The sequence below is a fragment of the Bos indicus x Bos taurus genome, chromosome 5, assembly GCF_003369695.1.
Source record: "Bos indicus x Bos taurus breed Angus x Brahman F1 hybrid chromosome 5, Bos_hybrid_MaternalHap_v2.0, whole genome shotgun sequence".
NCBI classification, from domain to species: Eukaryota; Metazoa; Chordata; class Mammalia; order Artiodactyla; family Bovidae; genus Bos; species Bos indicus x Bos taurus.
The window spans coordinates 96,268,186-96,287,057 of record NC_040080.1 but is presented as its reverse complement, the minus strand read 5'-3'; the positions used below and the strand labels follow the sequence as shown (position 1 = coordinate 96,287,057).

General features: G+C 42.8%; 1 protein-coding gene across 3 annotated transcripts in view; it reads left to right on the top strand.

The window, feature by feature from the left end:
• The window catches only part of PLXNC1 (plexin C1), a 153,280-nt gene that overhangs the window by 47,723 nt on the left and 86,685 nt on the right, over nucleotides 1–18,872 (top strand). For all 3 annotated transcript variants that reach the window (XM_027543151.1, XM_027543152.1, XM_027543150.1), the window contains one exon: nucleotides 12,878–12,992. In XM_027543151.1, the coding sequence (XP_027398952.1) occupies nucleotides 12,878–12,992 (115 nt within the window). The remainder of the gene's footprint in view (nucleotides 1–12,877; nucleotides 12,993–18,872) is intronic.

Sequence of the window (18,872 nt, the reverse complement as noted above, 5' to 3'; positions counted from 1 at the left end):
AGTATCTGTAGACTCCCCTCACTTATTTGTATGAGGGCAACACTCACTCGTATCCTTCTACACGTTTCTTCCACGGTGGCAGTTGGAAGACTTCCAAGCAGCCCCTGGTGGCAGTTTTTAGGTTTTCATCTGCTGGTTGGCTGATACATGACACTGTGAAAGAGGTCATTTCTCAACTTGGCGTAACAACAGACTTTCTGAAAGGGTTGGGGTAACAGAAGGTGATTTGAATGCTGGTAAGAAAAACTAAAATCAGCCTGCTAAACATATTCATCCTCAACACCCCAGAGTAATAAGCAAAAAGAATTCAGTGATTTGCTTATGGACGCACTCAGTTCCCTACATTGCTCTGCTGTCTTGAGGCTTTTCTTCCCTCCCTCTCCCAAGAGACACTGCTTTCTCAAGTCTCCCCTAAGCATCACTCGTAAGGCCTAGGAGCTGCTCTTGCCTGAGAATTCGACCAAGGTGACCCACGGTGCATAGTAACCATAGCCACATTCCTCTGAAGTTTGAGTTACTCTGGTTTGGTCTACCATTGTGAAAGGCAGCCACTCTGCAGCAGAGAAGGCCACTGGGGGCTTTTCAGTGGAGGAATCCATGCCCACTTCTCCTTCAGAATGCAATTACAGTGCCCCTTCCCTAGGAAGCCTGCCTTGAGCCCAGGCCCAGCCAGGAGACAGGGTCCCCAGGCATGGGGGAGAATCTGCTTACCACACGTCAGATGCTATGCCCTGAATGTCCCCTGCATGTTCCATTTAGTCCTCCTGGTACCCTGTGAAGTAAGCACTTATTACAGTACCCACTTTTAAGATGAGAAAACAGCCTTAGGTTTCTGTATTCATTTCCTACTTCTGCTGTAGCAAATAACTACAACCTTGCTGGCATAAACAACATACACTTATTATCTTACAGATCTGGAGGTTGGAAGTCTGTAGAGGGTTTCACTGGGTTAAAACCAGAGTGTAGAAAGGACTGTGTTCCTTTGGAGCCCATAGGAAGAATCCATTTCCTATCTTTTCAAGTTTCTGGAGGCACCTACATTCCTTGGCTTGTGACCTCTTATTGAATCTTCAAAGTCAGCTGTGTAGCCTCTTCAGACCTTTCTGGCTCTGAATTCTATTTCCATTATCACATCTCCCTCTTTGACTCTGACCCTCCCACTTCCTCTTACAAGGACCCTTGAGATTACTTTAAGCTCATTCAGATAATCTTAAAAAAGATTCTTAATCACATCTTTGAAGTCCTTCTTGCCAAGTAAGGCAACACATTCACAACTTCAGGAGATTAAGACATAGATATCTTAGGGGTCATTGGTCTGCTTACTGTAGCTTGTATAAGCAGTGGAAACAGGATTAAAGTCTTAGATCTAGGCTCTAACTCCCAAGCCAGTACCTTTACCTACCACCACAGTGAAAGGGAGGAGAAACCTAGAGACATTATCCCTCATGGTGGTGGTGGGGAGAAGGGAGAACCTGCTCCAGATGGACCCACCATGGAAGACTCAGGGTCAACCTGAGTTATGGAAACCCTTCTACAGCTTGAGAGTTTAAGCATCACAGATTTGGGGTTTTTTTTTGTTGTTGTTGTTTTTTGGCGGTGCTGGGTCCTCATTGCTGTTCATGGACATTGTCCAGTTGCAGTGAGTGGGGATTACTCTCTAGTTTGGTACAGGGCCTTCCTGTTGCAATGGCTTCTCTTGTTGTGGAGCACAGGCTGTCGAGCACAGGCTCAGTAGTTTGGGCTCCTGGGCTTAGTTGCTCCACAGCATGTGGGATCTTCCCGGACCAGGAATCAAACCCACGTCCCCTGCATTGGCGGGTAGATTCTGCAGACTCTCAACCCCTGGACTTCCTGGGAAGTCCCACTTAACAGATCTTTCTGGAGCACCTAGTGTGTGTCAGACACTGTTCTAAGCATCGAGCTTCTCTAGCAATGAACAGCTCAATGCTATGTCTTTGCCCTGTGCAGGTCCTTCTAGAAATGTATCAGTTTCCTAAAGCTGTTATAACCAGTGGCACACACTCAGTGGCTTCAAACAGTGAAGATATATTCTCTCACAGTTCTGGAGGCTAGAAATCCAAAATCATGGTATCAGCAGGGCTGTGATCTCTCTGAAACCTCAAGGGGAGAACCCTTCCTCTCCTTTTCAAGCTTCTGGTGGCTTCCAGCGTGTCTTGGCTCATGGCAGCTTATCTCTAACCTCTATCCATCTTTATGTAGCCTTTTTTCCCTGTCCAAATTGCCTTCTCCTTTCTCTTGTCAAGGCACTAGTCATTGAACACCCTAAATCCAGAATGATTTCATCTTGAGACCCTTAACTAATGACATCTGCAGAGGCGCTATTTCCAAATCAGGTCACATTCTGAGGTTCTGAGTGGACACGAATTAGGGGTGGAACATTACTGACCCAACTACATGAGGGAAGAGTGAAAATAAATAAGAATGTGGCGTGTCAGATGTGATCACCCTTAGGAAGAAAAATAAAGCTGACGAGGGGGTAGGGCTTGCCAGCTGGAGGCAGGGGAGGTTAGTTTCAACCACAGGGTCCTGGGAAGCCTCACAGAGAAGAGGGTGGCTGAGCCAAGACCCAAAGGAACACACTCCACTTTGGGATGTCCCCTTTGGAGGCTGTGGCCAGGAAGTCAATTCATGACAGAAGATGGCTCCCAGTTCTGCATCCGTCCCCTCTTTCCTTCCAACCCAGGACGTGTCCTCATGCTGAATTCTGTGCAGTGACACTCCTTTATGGTCCAGTGAGGCTCTAATGGCAGCGATCATGAGAATAATGGGATTTGGGGGCGGCCCCTCCTCCTCGTGTGAGGACCCCATTGTGCCGACTAATTGTGTAGAAGCAAGTAGGACAACTGTCTGTGGGGTGGAAGCAGTGGGGAGCAGAGAGGAATATGTTATTCGGGCCTCAGGGCATCACTGAATTACCCTGGCAGAAGCCGAACCCATGCATCTGGGTTACCAAGGAGGCTGAAAGGGATGTGGGGGCCTTCTCACGCTGGAGGGGGGTCTTGGGTGGACCCTAGTCCCCTGGCTTCTTCATCATCTTTGTCAGCTGTTAGAAGAGCTGTGAATATTTCAAAGCAGAAGGTGGAGAGGGGATGAAACCATGAAGGCGCCCAGCTCTTGGCACCCAGGCAGCTGACAGTGGCTGGCACTGAGGGAATGCTTACCATACTCAGAAGCCAGTTTTGTTTGGTCCAACTTCAGTCTCCAAACTACTTATCCTCACATCTTTTTAATTGACGCTGTGTAGCTCGAGCAGGTACCATTAGGATCACCCCTTTTAGTAAATCTATGTTTTAATGGAATAGATTTTTTTTTTTTTTTTGAAATGACCTTAGCAGGCACTTTCATAAGTATGTATCGATTGGCTTTTAAAAATTCCTCAGATGTTTTCACTTGTCTTGGTGACCTGGTAATTTTCCTGTTCCCAACAACAACTCCACATTGAAACCAATGTTCCTGTCTTCATTGGAAGCCTTCCTGCCAGGCTTTGGTGTTTTTGCTCTTGGGTACCAGTGAGGTTTTGTAGCATTTGGGCCCTTGTATCCCACTTAGGGACAGTGGACCATTTCTGAAGCACCCCGTGTGGGACTCGAGTTACTCTTAGGAAGATGGAGTTTTATTGCTGCCAGCTTTTTACTGATGGGGGAAACTGAGGTCCTGAGAAGCTGAAGAGTGTGCTTCCCATTACAGAACAAATGCGTGGGAGAGCAGCTTGGAACCCAGATCGTCCTGACTTGAAAGGCATCATTTCCCATCTTTGTTTCCAGGCTACCTATTCTTTACGAACGCCTGCCTTAAATTCTTTAGTTCAGGGTATGCCTTTGGAAATTAAAACACCAACTCTTAGTGCACTCATCACCCACCAAAGAACCACATGGGGTGAAGGCCACAAATCCCTTTTTTGTGAGAGTGTTTCACATGTGCTGAATAGCTCCAAGTGTCAAGACAAAGGCTGGTTTTCCACCACGCCAGTGAACTGGCCAGCCCAGTGAACAAAAATCAGTGAAACAACTTCTGCTGGTATCGTGGAGACATAGCCAAGAATTTAGTCACTTGAACATTTAATTCTTAATCCAGTTCAGTGAACGTGTGTTGAATGCCAGCCATGGGCCAGGTCCGGTAGTAGGCCCTAGGGAGACAAAAATGAATAAGGCTCTGCCCAGTGGAAGCTCACAGGTTAGCCTGGGAAGCAGGCATCAGCCAATATGCCATGAAAAAATGCCCTGTTATTCAAGGCGTGGGGAGACCCCAGAGAACCCTCGGGGGGAGGAGGAGGAGGGTTATGATTAAGAACCTTCCAAGAAGCCATGAGCTGAGTCTGCCTCCTTACGTGGAAAGGGCAGGCTGATCGTTGATCTGATGTGTGTGAGCAATGCAAAGGGCAGACCAGTTACTCCTGTTGCCCAGATGCCTGTCACATCAGTATTATTTTGTATGTGTTTGGCTTATGTCGTTCAGACTTTTTACCTAAGTTCTGTTTCATTTGCCTATGTAATAAATATAGTAACAGCTACTAATATTTACTGAGGCATTATTGGAAGCCTCAGTTAAATAGATGGATGTTTCTGAAAGAACTCTTTGATCTATGTTTTCGTAGGTGTATGTTAAGTAGATGTACATTTTGGTAACAATTCCATGAAATTGAAATGATTATTATCTACATTGTTGCAGCTGGGAAGCCTGAAACACAGAGAAGGTGTGATTTGCCCAACGTCACCCGCTTATAATTGGCAGCTCCACCCACCACTTCTTCACTAGGTTCTAGCCTGGTCTGGTCTTTAATCAGTTCCTTGCAGAGACCAGACTTTAAGTGAGCTCAGGCTCTTGGCACTTGCTGTTCCTTCTGCCTAGGATGCTGTTCCTACTGCTCTTGATGTGGCTAGGTTGTCTTCATCCTTGAAATCTGAGCTGAAGTGCCATCTTTCTTTTTAATTTAAGGTTTTGGCCATGCTGCATAGCTTGCAGGATCTCAGTTCCCCAACCAGGAATTGAACCCGGCTCATGGCAATGAAAGGCTGGAATCCTAACCACTAGGCTACCAAGGAACTCGAAATGCCATCTTTCTTGGCTAGCTTACCCAAAGTAGCTCCTCGCTGCTGTATTTTTTTTACTTTCTTCTGAGAACTAGCCTTGATTTGAAACTATTTAAATTATTGACTGCTTCTTTGCTTTTGGTCCACGTGCCTCACCAGAATATAAGCTCATTAAGGGGGAGCTTTAACTGGCTTAAACATCCATCCATCCCCAGTGCTCGGTGTTTGGTATCTGGGGGGCACTCAGACAATACTTAGAAGGAATCCTCGATGTGGCCTTAGGCCCTAGGGGTGCCAAGGTGAATAAGGCAGGCTCTTCCCTTAGGGATCTTACAGTGTGGTCCGAGAGACAGGCAGTCAGCAACCAGCGCATTGTGCTGTCTGTATCAGAAGCATGTGTAAGGTGCCCATACGGACACAGCGGAGGGCATGACTGCTCTGCCTGGAGGCTGGGCAGATAGGGAGGAGGCGATTCTGAACTTGGAGCACCATTTCACCAATACTGCAGGCCCTCGGACATTCTGCACATGCCGAGAAGAGCCAGGCAGGTTTCCCTGCATGTGTTTATTAAGTAATTGCTCTTTGCGAGGTGCCATGTACTAAGTATTAGTGATGGATGTCTTTAGGAGCTTGTAAGTTAAATAGACTTATCAACCCACGATTGCCGAGGGATGAGTTTGGGAAAGAAGGAAGAGGCTCAATCATAGTATTGGGTACCACGAGTGTGGAAACGTGTGTTCTAGGCTCCAAGTCATGAAAGGGATGTAGGTAGAGGAGTTTGGGGTAGGTGGAAGGGTGCCGTTGAAGATTTTTTAGTAGGAAGAGGTGTAATCAGTTCTGGGCTTGAGAATACCTTGGCATTGGTGTGGAGAGCTGACTAGAGGCAGGTAGGAGGGAGGCCAGTCAGAAGCCTGCTGCAGGAGCCCAGGTGATAGGTGAGGGCAGATTGTGGGAGACGGCATAGAGCAATGCTTGGAACGAATAGGTCATGATCAGCCGGGTATGAGAGATGAGAAAAAAGAGCCCCCAAAAAGCCTAAAGTTTTCCAATTTGATCTTCCATTTGGATTATTGCTCATTAACCAAGATTTAAGTGCTTCCCAGTGTGCGTGGCTATGGCACCCCACTCCAGTACTCTTGCTTGGAAAATCCCATGGATGGAGGAGCCTGGTAGGCTGCAGTCCATGGGGTCGCTAAGAGTCGGACATGACTGAGCAACTTCCCTTTCACTTTTCACTCTCATGCATTGGAGAAGGAAATGGCAACCCACTCCAGTGTTCTTGCCTGGAGAATCCCAGGGACTGGGGAGCCTGGTGGGCTGCCGTCTATGGGGTCGCACAGAGTCGGACACGACTGAAGCGACTTAGCAGTAGCAGCAGCAGCAGTATGCATGGCTAGGACTTCTAATCCTTCAGTAAAAACGTTAGAAGATGTGCATTATCCATTCCTATCTTTTAAGTTACAAAGTACACTGGAATATTGAAGGCTCTGAGAATTCCTGCAGTAGAGAAGATCATTTAATTTTATTTAACTAGTGTTTCCCAAATTTCTTAAGCCTCATTTAATACTAACACCTAAAACAGCTTGAAGAACACACTTGGAGAATTGCTGAGAAATGGAATAAAACCTGTATTTTTCTCATAGGGCTCAGGCTCTGGGAGGATGTAGTTATTTTTATTTTGGCCTTTATGATGTTATTATCCTGGAAACCTTTGAAAATTTTGAGCTGTTTGGCACAGTCCTAAGAGTATGAACACCACTGCCAGACTGCTGAGGTTCATACCATGCCGTCTAATCTCTGCGCCTCAGTTTCCTCATCATTGAAATGGAGCTGATAACAATAGTACCTGAGGTAGCTATAGGATCAACAAGTCCCAGAAAGTCCTAGAAACAGCACCCGGCCCCTGGAAAGGGCTCCATAAACGAGGGCCCTGGTGAGGGGCAGTAGCGGGTAGGAGATGAGACATGGAATTGGAAGCAGCATTATCTGATTTGGTATCTCAACCCCTCTGCTTCCTAACTCTGTGACCGCGGGAAACAATATGGAGCCTTCTGCCTCGAGTTTTCCCCAGCTGTAAAAAGCAAGGGAATTTGTCGTACCTACTTCATAGTTTTGTGAAGAATAATGAATCAAATCATATGAAAGAACATCTCCTGGCATGTTAGATGTTTTCACTTTAAAAAAAAATCTTCTAAATTGTTTCTGTTATTAGCATCATTTTCTTATGTAGGTTGGCTTTTCATCACTGGAGCTGAAATGCAGTTTTTCAGCTTTCCTGGCAAGTTATTTTGGTCTTGTATTTTGGCATCCCTCTTGGCTGACTCTGGAGGCCTAGAATTCAGAGTTGAGTTTGTCACAGTGACTTCTCGTTCTCTTCTCTTCAGTTGAGATTGGTTTTTCCATCTCATGGACTAACAACATTAATGAAAGTCCCTCGATTCTTGGGACCACCTGGTCCCTCCTCTGGGCTCCGTGCCCTTCTGAAAAAATGCAGACATCTGTTTCAAATCACTTAGCAGAAGACCTTGGGATGCTCTTGTAGCAAAATCTTCTCCCAGCCACAGACACAGTCTCCTGTTCTGAGAGAGAGGCTGGATCTTTCCTTGTTAAAAGTTTTCTGATATTGTATCAGTAGAGAATCTTTGAAACAGATCACACCAACCTCCCATTCAAGCCAATTACCTGATATTTAGTTGTCAGTTTACTTCAGGGACTGTCTGCTCTTAGTGAACAATTAGATTAGAGGATGCTGATGAAATTCGAGTGGCAGGAAGTAGAAGTTACATTTCTGAGTTCAGAGTTTCTATTTCAAGGTTGAGTAAGTAGTAAATTCTTAGGGAGAGATTCTAGCCTAATAGAGTCAGATTTTCAAGGTCCCCCAGCCTGTCCCCTGGGCATTTCACCTGCCTGTATGCCTGGAAACTTCAGCTCATTTCTAGAGGTGGGTCTCCCAGTTCTTTATGTCGGCATGAAAACAATTAATAATTTAAGTCATCCCCATTAAAAAATAGAAATACTGTATAAATGCAATACTGTAATAATAAATTTAAAAGTCGATCCAGCTGGGCACTGTTCCCAGACTACCAGCCAAGCAGAAACACAAGTAAAGAAGAAAAACTGCTATATAATGCAAATGGATTCAACCTCATTGTTTTCTGCTACTCTTATATTGCAAATATATAGAATTGAAGTTACATTGCAAATAAATAGGTTTTGTGGGTTAAAACCTGGAGACTTAATCACTGTTTATAACATTATTTCTCTGGGGAGAAACGTGTATTCTGTATTACAAACAGAGGGTTTGCAAGCCAATTTTTGGAATACAATAGACTTCTGAGTTGGGGGGCTCCCTGGAACCTTAACCTCTAATTAGGTGTTTTGTATTCAGGGCTAGTGATAGGTGAACATTCAGGGCCTCTCAGAACCCTGCCCTGTGTTTCCCTCCCAAATCCATGCTCCCCTCTTCATTCCGGAGGCTCTGTCTCACCTCCATTCTATGCTCCTGGGGTCTTTATCTCTGTCGCCTTGTCCTGGCCCAGCCCCACCCTCCAGCCACTAATGGGGCCCAAGGAAACCAGGAGGAACTCTAAATGTCATTATTTTTGTGTAGCTTATTAAATGGCAGTTAGGATCCTGGTGGGCTACAGTCCATGAGATTGCAAAGAGTCAGACATGACTGACATGTTGTAACACATAGGGCTTACAGATGACCATGCAGCTGAGTGGCCAAGTGTGTGGCTCTGAAAGCAGACTTCAGACACTTGAAGCTGGGAAAGCTTGGCACATTGTAAACAACTCTCTGAGCCTCCATTTCATCCCTATAGAGCAACGTGGTTTTGAGGACTAATGTTTATGCATGCTCAGTCTTGTCTGACTCTTTGTGACCCCTGGCTCCTCCTGTTGCCCTCCAGGCTCCTCTGTCCATGGAAATGTCCAGGCAAGAATACTGGAGCTGGGTGCCATTCCTCCTCCAGGGGATCTCCCCAACCCAGAGATTGAACCCGCATCTTCTGTGTCTCCTGCATTGGCAGGTGGATTCTTTCCCACTGAGCCACCTGGGAAGCCTGTGAGGACTAACGGGGGAGGAGTGGCCATCAACACTCCACGCGGCAGTTCCCCCATGTAGATACCTGGTGGGGTGGTGACTGAGGGACATCAGGGTTTGTTTGGAATGATGTCCACAAACTCAGGAAGCAAACACACTGTCAGCAGATGCTTTCTGAATTTGAAACAGCAAACTTAGACAAGTGTCTGGAATCTCCCTATTCATGAGTTTTGAACAAACTAAGAGTTAAGGGCAAGGGAGGAGTGGTCCACATATGTATATAAATGAGTAACTAACTCTTATTATTTTGAACAGATTAACCTCTATAGTAGATACTATGAACAAGCCTTCTTAAGTAGTTTAATTCACTAAATTGAATTCATGGTCCTTTCACCTAGCAAAAGTTTTTTTTTTTTTTTTTTTAACTTTTGGTTTATGGTTTTTTTTTTTTTTCCTTCAGGCAGTTTTTTTTTTTTTTTTCCCATTAATGCCGATTCTATTAATTTGCGAGTAGGCAAGTGTCTGCATGTTGGTCTTATTTTGTAGGCATGAAATCTAGCTGGACGTAAGGGCCAGAAAAATATTAATTGGGAGTCCTAGGACTTTGGGAAAGACCCTTGGAGAGCGGGGCAACAGCATAAGATAAGAAAAGCAAATACATGTCTGCCTTTTTTTTTTTCCAGAATATGCTCATTTGAATTTGAATCCCATTTTCTTCCTATCTTTCCTCCTATCTGAAGAAATTATCATGAAGTCAGTTAAGAAATCAGCCTATCTGAGGTTGCTTCACTGAGAATCAGCCTTGCCGAGACCTGAGTCTGAAAATGAGATTTTAATTTTATTTGGGCAAAGGCTTAAGTGTCTATGCACTTGACCATTGCTTTTGTGGATGTGTAGGAACAAGAGTGATGGCTTTCAAAAGGGACCATTTTGGTTTTGTTTACTCAAACGTGGGAGCTCTGAGGTCTGTTCCCCCTCCTGGAGAAAGTTTGTGTGGGGAACGTGGTGTCATGAAGATTTTATCATCTGCAATATTGACGAATAAGATATGATTGTTGGTTGACCATCTGGTTATATGTTCTTGGAGTTATGGTTTGCTTTTTAATTTTTATTTTTCAGCTGGCGAGAAAGAAGGCATGAGATCTCAAAGGTGTTTTATAAACCAGGAATTTATATTTAGTTGCTTAACATGGTTCAATTTTGTTTTCGTCTTATACAAAATAGGAAGTGAAAGGTCTATTACATATATACATATATATATATATGCTTCAGTGTTAAGTCCCTTCAGTCCTGTCTGACTCTTTGCAACAACATGGACTGTAGCCTGCCAGGCTCCTCTGTCCTTGGGATTCTCCAGGCAAGAAGACTGAAGAGGGTTGCCATGCCCTCCTCCGGGGGATTTTCCTGACCCAGGGATCAAACACGTGTCTCTTATGTCTCCTGCGTTGGCAGGCAGATTCTTTACCACTAGCACCACTTGGGAAGCATATATATATATATATAAACATATGTTTTTGTTTTTTTTTCCCCCAAAAGATAAACTGAAAACCTTGAAAACCTCAGTTTCTAATCTGTCCCCTCTCTGGCCCCCGATTCAAACTTTTAGCTTATATTAAAAGTAGTCTCTTCGCTATGAGTACAAGTCAGACATAAACTCTAAGGAAACTCTAGAAAGAAAACTCACCTACAGAAAGGACCTACAGAGATTTCATATTTCATTCATTCATTCAAAAATGTTGGTTGAAACCCTAGTATTTGCATATCATGCTGTCAGACACAGAAAGATCTGCAGAAGAAATATTAAAGACATTCTTCCTTCTTTTGAGGAGCTTACAGCTTACTGGGGGGCATGACGTAGCCACGTAAAACAGTTAAGTTGTAATTCAAGGCAGCATATGATTAAATACCAAAATCTGTGCTTCCAACAAGAAATGCCATAGGAGTTCAGAAAAGGGAGTGATAATTCAGTGGCACTACTGTTTTCTGCCTACAAATTGGCAAATTGTAGCACTATTTGTATGAAACATTTTACACTTGTGTTTTTGGCAGCCTTAGGCCTTGACTCCCAGGCAGTATTAAAAGCCTACAAAAACATTTGTACTCCCCTCTCTTTAGAACTGGCTTTTTTTTTTTTTTTGGCCTCCTTTTAGACAGAGGAAGTGCCTTATACAAGCTGGAATGCCCCTGCGAGAGAGGCAGGTCGTTTTTGACAGTCATCATCGCTTTCTAATACAAAACAGGGAACCAGCCTTGTCCTTCTGTCTGTTTCAATCCGGCAGTATGTGTCCCTCCGTTGAAAACTCTCCCTGACATTGAGAGGAGGTTTAATTTGAACTTAATGTCCGTGACGGACGAGCTAGCCATCAAGGGTCAGATAAATTTATGACTGTGGAGAACTGCTGATGAAAATCCCCGTGGCCCTGATGTTGGAGAAGGAGCCGACACAGGTGGAGAAGAGCTTGGACACAGATGTGCTGCCTGGAAGCAGGATTCCCCGAGACGGGAGAATATGATGACACGCTGAAAGATTGCACTTGGGGGTGATGTCTAATGAAACTCACTGGCTTCCTGTTCTATTTCTGTCATATTCAAATTAGCGCAGCGCTCAAAGATGAAGCCGTGAGGCCTAAATTTATTCTTAAGAATTTTAAAAAAAAAAAGAGAAGAAGAAAAAGAAATAAAATGCTTGTCAAATACACTGTTTGGGACCACACTTGTCTCCACTCACTTCCTTTCAGGGACTCCCCGGAATTGACTGAGGTTATTATCTAGTTGCTTTCAATCTCTTGTGAATCATGAATTTTCAGTTTCTTTTAAAACTTACTGGTTCTCCTCCACCGCTTCGTTTTAACCTTGGACCTTGAGAAGGCAGAGGTAACAGAGGTTTTGTTCTTTCCTTGATATCATTCAGTAGAATGTCTGAGCAGTCCAACACCATTTGGAAACCAAGTAACCTTTGGCATTCGTTCTTCTTGTTAAGTTGGCCGCCCTGCTGGCGAGGCGGGAGTTCCCAAGTTCACATGACCTAGAGTGACCGAGCCAGGCACAGGCGAAGCGGCGATTTCACCTTCAGCTTATGATGGTGTTTATCAAAGTAGCTGGCCCTGCCCACAGCTGCAGATTTCTTTGGGGACATCCTCTGGGCTGGCTGATTTGGGGAGGTGGCCCTGGCAAATGTTTCACCCAATATCTTTTGATGTGAGTTGGTATCTGTCTAAATAAATGTTATGTAGCAGATGGTTCTGGAATGTCTTATCAAATTCTTGGGAAGACTTTGCCCTTGCAATATGTTTATTTGATTATCATACTGCAAAGCACAACAATGGTCGCTTCTTTTTTTTTTTTTAAACAACAGCAAAAGTTACATAATAGGTTGGAATTCTGGAAATGAATGGCAAAGCTAAACGTTTTCGATGTGTAAACCTTTTTTTGGGCTGTTCTATGCTAGGTTTTTCTAGAAGGTAGTGCTTTAATTTTAGAATCCAGGAGAGGATGTGTTTTGGATGTATTTGCAATGTCATCTTGAGAGATGGCTCAGAAGTCTAAGTTCAACATGTCCACATTTGTTCTCAGTTCTGAGACATGATGGAAAAAATGCTTTGCTGGTTTCCTGTTGCTTTTCATGGTTTTAGCATCATGTTCTTATTCTCACTCGAAATCAATGATCCTCACACAAAGTCTGGCATTTTGTACTGAAGCCAAGTATGAGAAAGTTTTAATGATGCATGTTTGGGGTTGCTGTTTTGCTGCCCCCTCCCTTTTTGTTTTTTTTTTTTGATAGGTGTACTTTTAAAGAAGATTGTGAGCATTTAAATAATTCAGAAAACTGGCTGGATGTTTTATCTGGAGCTAAAAAGTGCCCTCAAATTCACCTATTTCGAAGCAGTAAAGATAAGGTAAGAGGAAAGATTTTTAATTTGTCTCTATTGTCTCATTTTAGTCAACTGATGCCAACTTCCTTCTGTGTGTAAAATACCTATTAATGATCAAATAAGCTTAGTTATGAGAATTCACTCAGTTAACTGACACTGCTGCTGCTAAGTCGCTTCAGTTGTGTCCGACTCTGTGCGACCCCATAGACGGCAGCCCACCAGGCTCCCCGTCCTTGAGATTCTCCAGGCAAGAACGCTGGAGTGGGTTGCCATTTCCTTCTCCAATGCATGAGCGTGAAAAGTGAAAGAGAAGTCGCTCAGTTGTGTCCGACTCTTCGCGATCCCATGGACTGCAGCCCACCAGACTCCTCCGTCCATGGGATTTTCCAAGCAAGAGTACTGGAGTGGGGTGCCATCGCCTTCTCCGAACTAATACTGTGTGAGCACCAATTCCTGTACATTCTGCAAGGTGACAGGGAGATAGCAGAGAATGAGATGCGTCGTGAACCTGCCCTCATGGAGTTTGTCATCTTGTGGCGCTGAAGATGACCTTCAGTTGTTGAAATTAAGGGAAAAATGGACTAATGTCATTGAAAAACATTGATTTAAAAAAAAAGGAAAAAAAAGTTCAGATTCATGGTCAACAAGAGTCCTTAAGTGCGACTTAAGGACTGAATTTTATTTTGTTTTTTAGTTCCTTTTCTTGATGTGTTTGGGTTTTTGACACTGTCTTACGTGCATGCCTTCAGGTGATATTGAGAGGGAGAGAAAGCAATATGGGCAGTGAATATTGCAAGGGGGGGCGGTCCCTTGAAAAGTGCATGGGCTCGTGCTACGGCAGTACTATACTGCCTCTGGCAACACATCAGCCCTGTCATTGGATGAGAGAAATGAAGCAGTGTGAGCATATTCATGCATTTTCAGATTCACATACCAGCCTCGCCCCATGGGAAAATGGAATTCCTGCCTTGCAGTCTCAGTGGCTGTAAGGAGACATTTTCTCCCTAATTACAGCTCTTGTATTATGAATAACTATACAGAATCACCATCAGCAGCCAGTTGACCTGTCTGCTGAGCTCACTCTGTTTTATTTGAATGCCATATTAACAAGGAGATGGGCCACTTTCTCTTTCCCCTTACACTTTGCCATTTCAAATAGCAAGAACCGTACCACTTAAGATGATTTAACATTTAATAAAAGAGAGCCAGAGCATTTAATGAGTGATAAATAATAAAAGAATCAAGCTTTCAAGTCATAACTGATCAGAACTCATGGATTTCAACTTATTTGGCTGTTGTTCCTTTCTATCGCCCTCCTGAGGGCGAGGGTATGGAGGATGGGTTGGGGGGGTGCCCTCCCAAAAAAACCCTTCAAAGCTTTCGTCCAAACCTCTACCAGACCTGCACTATTGTGAGCAGTTTCTGTGGAAAAAGATGCTTAGGTATCTAAGTTAGGTATGGCCAAATTTTTATTTCTGTTATCAGTCTGAAAAATAGCTGACTTTAGTGCTGATAGAGACTGCTAGAAAATACCATGATCATTGAATATACCCAGGACTCTGATAAGTGGTTATGATTACGCACGGCTTTTTTTTCTTTTATCGTTTTGAAAATGTTAAGGGGAGTACTTAAGTGAAGTGCAGTGAGGGAAAGCAAGCTGCTCATTGACTAAAAAGAGCCGCTTACTCAGTTTGCTTACCCATCTTTGGGTTCACCAGTATAAATTAATCACCATTCACATCTAGCCTGGAACATGTTTACCACCCAAAGAACCACTGGTGCTTTCTTCCCCACCTTGAGTCCCAGTGTGGTTTACCCTAATCCCTCTAGAGTCTTCCCACGCAACCATTACCTCGCTTTCTCCAGCTCACCACCACTCTCAAGGTAAAGGAGATAAGACTTTAGCAATTTGAGTAAAGCTTTCCTTTGAAGCCAACTTTGGGCTGATTATTTTAGTGACATTGATAAGATGTCTGTCTCCAGCTCTTGGTCATATTATTTCAAAATATTTCCTGTCTTTAGGGTTAACTGTGGCTTGCTGAGAGTCTCAGATCCTTGGTTATTTAAGTAATTTCTTCTCCAGTTCCAGCTATCACAATAACTTGGTTTAAAGAGCATTTGCTCACTGCAAATAACATTCTAGCAACTTTCTTGGTACAAAAAAAAAAAAGATGCATGTAATACAGAGCCTCTTGTTTACACAAGACAATTAGAAGGTAGTGTATTCTCATCCTTGTTATGAAATTGGCGTTAAAAAGAGAGAAGTAGAGCAATTCTAATTGCCTTGGAGGAATATTATGAGATTTTGTTGAATAAAAATATCAAGATGCAGAAAAGTACATATAGCATGGTCTTATATTGATCCAAAAATGTCCCTCTATATGTTGATGTCTATGTCTCTATATGATTATTTGAGCATGGAGAAAAACATGAGAGAATTCATACTAGGTTGTAAACATAGGCTCCCATGATGAAATAATTCGTGTGGTGGAGGAAAGGTCAGAGATAGACTTAAAAAAGAGAGACAACTGAAATCCTCATATACACAGACACACACAAAAAGGGATGCGTGGCACCCCACTTTTACATTATGTAAAATTATATGTTTGGATGTGAGAGGTGGACAATAAAAAAGGCTGAGTGCCCAAGAATTGATGCCTTCGAATTGTGGTGTTGAAGAAGACTCTTGGGAGTCCCTTGGACTGAAGGAGATCAAACCAGTCAACCTTAAAGGAAATCAACCCTGAATATTCATTACAAGGACTGTTGCTGAAGCTGAAGCTCCAATACTTTGGTCACCTGATGTGAAGAACTGACTCATTGGAAAAGACCCTGATGCTGGGAAAGATTGAAGGCAGGAGGAGAAGGGGAGAACAGAGGACGAGGTGATTGGATGGCATCACTGACTCAATGGACATGAGTTTGGGCAAACTCTGGGATAGTGACAGACGAGGGAAGCCTGGCGTGCCACAGTCCATGGGGTCGCAAAGAGTCAGACATGACTGAGCGGCTAAAAAACAATACCTATAAAGAGATTGTTAACAGGAAAAATGGTTTATACTAATAAAAAGAGAAAAGATGTAGGAATAGAAGTATTTCCCACAAATAGCATGGTTCCTAAAAGAGAAAACAGAAACATTCTTTTACAAATCAGAGCAGAAACATGGAATTCTGTCACTGAGACAACCAATATTGTTTTTAAAGTTGTGTCCCATGCACTAATGCAAGAAACAAGTGTTAATAATAGAAATAATTATTGGAATGGAATAGACAAACATATTATTTGCTCATCTTAAGTGGGTGTATTTAGTTGTAATATCTAAATATATTAGCTTTTAAAACTATTCAAATTAATAAAGGTCAAATAAAGTGCTAATGTTCAGTAAATGTTCAAGTATCAGTAACCTTATGACATATAAGACAAACTGTTAACACATTAATAAAAGATCCCATTCATTAAAAACAATGGAAATACTCAGGCTCAAACCTGCAGAGGCATGTACATTGTGCTTTAAAATACTTTTTACTGGGAGATACATGTTGAAGCCACCTACCAAAACAGTGATTTTCACCATGCAACAGTTTTTCTTAGTGAGGCAGTAGTCTATTGAGGCTAATTATAACTCATAATAAGGAAATCTTATCAATTAAAAGTGTAAATAAATATAAAAACAAAAACAGGTATTTTATTGAAAGATATGAAAAGCATGTTAGATATATCCAGACATATACTATGTTTCTTGGTGGGACAATATCATAAAAATGTCACTATTTCCTCAATCTGTTGTCTAGATTTCATGTCATCCTAGTAAAAATTTAAATGGTTTTTGTCTTAAAAGTGAACTCATTCAGTCATGTCGGACTCTTTGCGACCCATGGACTATAGCCTGCCAGGCTCCTTCGTCCATGAACTTTTCCAGGCAAGGATACCGGAGTGGGTTGCCATTTCCTTCTGCACAGGATCTTCACGACCCAAGGATAGATCCTGGGTCTCCTGCACTGCAGGCAGACTCTTTACCATCTGAGCCACCAGGGAAGCCCTAAAATTAATTTATAAAATTCATCTGAAATACTAATGTGAATTGGTCAAGAATATCCAAGATATATGTTGAAAAAAATAAAATTACTTTAGCAGGTCCATTTCCATATGATTATAAACACATCAGTTCAGTTCAGTTCAGTCGCTCAGTCATGTCCGACTCTTTGCGACCCCATGAATTGCAGCACGCCAGGCCTCCCTGTCCATCACCATCTCCCGGAGTTCACTCAAACTCAAGTCCATCGAGTTGGTGATGCCATCCAGCCATCTCATCCTCTGTCGTCCCCTTCTCCTCCTGCCCCCAATCTCTCCCAGCATCAGAGTCTTTTCCAATGAGTCAACTCTTCGCATGAGGTGGCCAAAGTAGTGGAGTTTCAGCTTTAGCATCATTCCTTCCAAAGAACACCCAGGGCTGATCTCCTTTAGAATGGACTGGTTGGATCTCCTTGAAGTCCAAGGGACTCTCAAGAGTCTTCTCCAACACCACAGTTCAAAAGCATCAATTCTTCGATGCTCAGCTTTCTTCACAGTCCTACTCTCACATCCATACATGACCACTGGAAAAACCGTAGCCTTGACTAGATGGACCTTTGTTGGCAAAGTATATAGTGGCAATAATTTAGCCCATGACTCTTGTTTAAAAATAAGAATATAGGGACTTCCCTGGCAGTCTAATGGTTAAGACTCCATGCTCCCAATGCAGGGAGCATGGGTTTGATCCCCATGGGTTGGGGAACTAAGATTCCACATGCCTCGTGGTGTGGCCTGCTGCTGCTGCTGCTAAGTCACTTCAGTTGTGTCCAACTCTGTGCGACCACATAGACGGCAGCCCACTGGGCTCCCCCATCCCTGGGATTCTCCAGGCAAGAATACTGGAGTGGATTGCCATTTCCTTCTCCAGTGCATGAAAATGAAAAGTCAAAGTGAAGTCACTCAGTCGTGTCTGCCTCCCAGTGATCCCATGGACTGCAGCCCACCAGGCTCCTCCATCCACGGGATTTTCCAGGCAAGAGTACTGGAGTGGGGTGCCATTGCCTTCTCCAGTGGTGCTGCCTAAAAACATAAATAAAAAATAGGAATATAGATTCATGGAATAGGCTACAAAGCCCAGAAATAGATGTAAAAAATTTAAAGATTGTTTATCACGAATTAAGAGGAAACAAAAGAATTATTTCATAAAAAGTTGCTGAAATAACTGGCTTACAATACAGAAATGTAATTTAATTCACATTTTTTACATGAAATATAAATTTTAGGCTAATTAAGAAGTTCATCTAAAAACCTAACACAGAAAATAATTGAGCGTCAGATAATTTGGAAGTATAATTTTCTTGGCTCTGAAACAATATATCATGTAATAGCAAGAGAAAAATATTCATATACTTGACTTTAAAAAAAAACTATACCACAAAAAATAAGTGATGACTAAAGCTCATGCTTCAGGAAAAACATTTGCAACAGGCAAAATATTAGCTGCAAGATATGAAAGCTAGGAGAAAGTAAAAAAAATATAGAGACACCAAAAAATAAGCAGGCAAAAATGTATATTCTCACAAGAGGAGGTTTAGAGAGTTAGATATAGATATGGAAATATGTTCAGCTTTACCAGTTAACAAATAAATACAAATTAAAGTGAAAATAAGGTTTGCTGACACCTAGTGATGGCGATACCAATTAACACAACCTTTTTAGAAAGCAGTTTGACAGTAATATTTCAAGAGTCATAAATATATTCTTTCTGTTTGAAGCACTACTTCCAGGCTTAGACTTCTGGAGAAGTAATTTGAAAAAAGAAAAACCATTTGCATATGGGTGTTATTGTTGTGACATGTATAGACTTAGAAACTTGGAAATACCAAACTGGC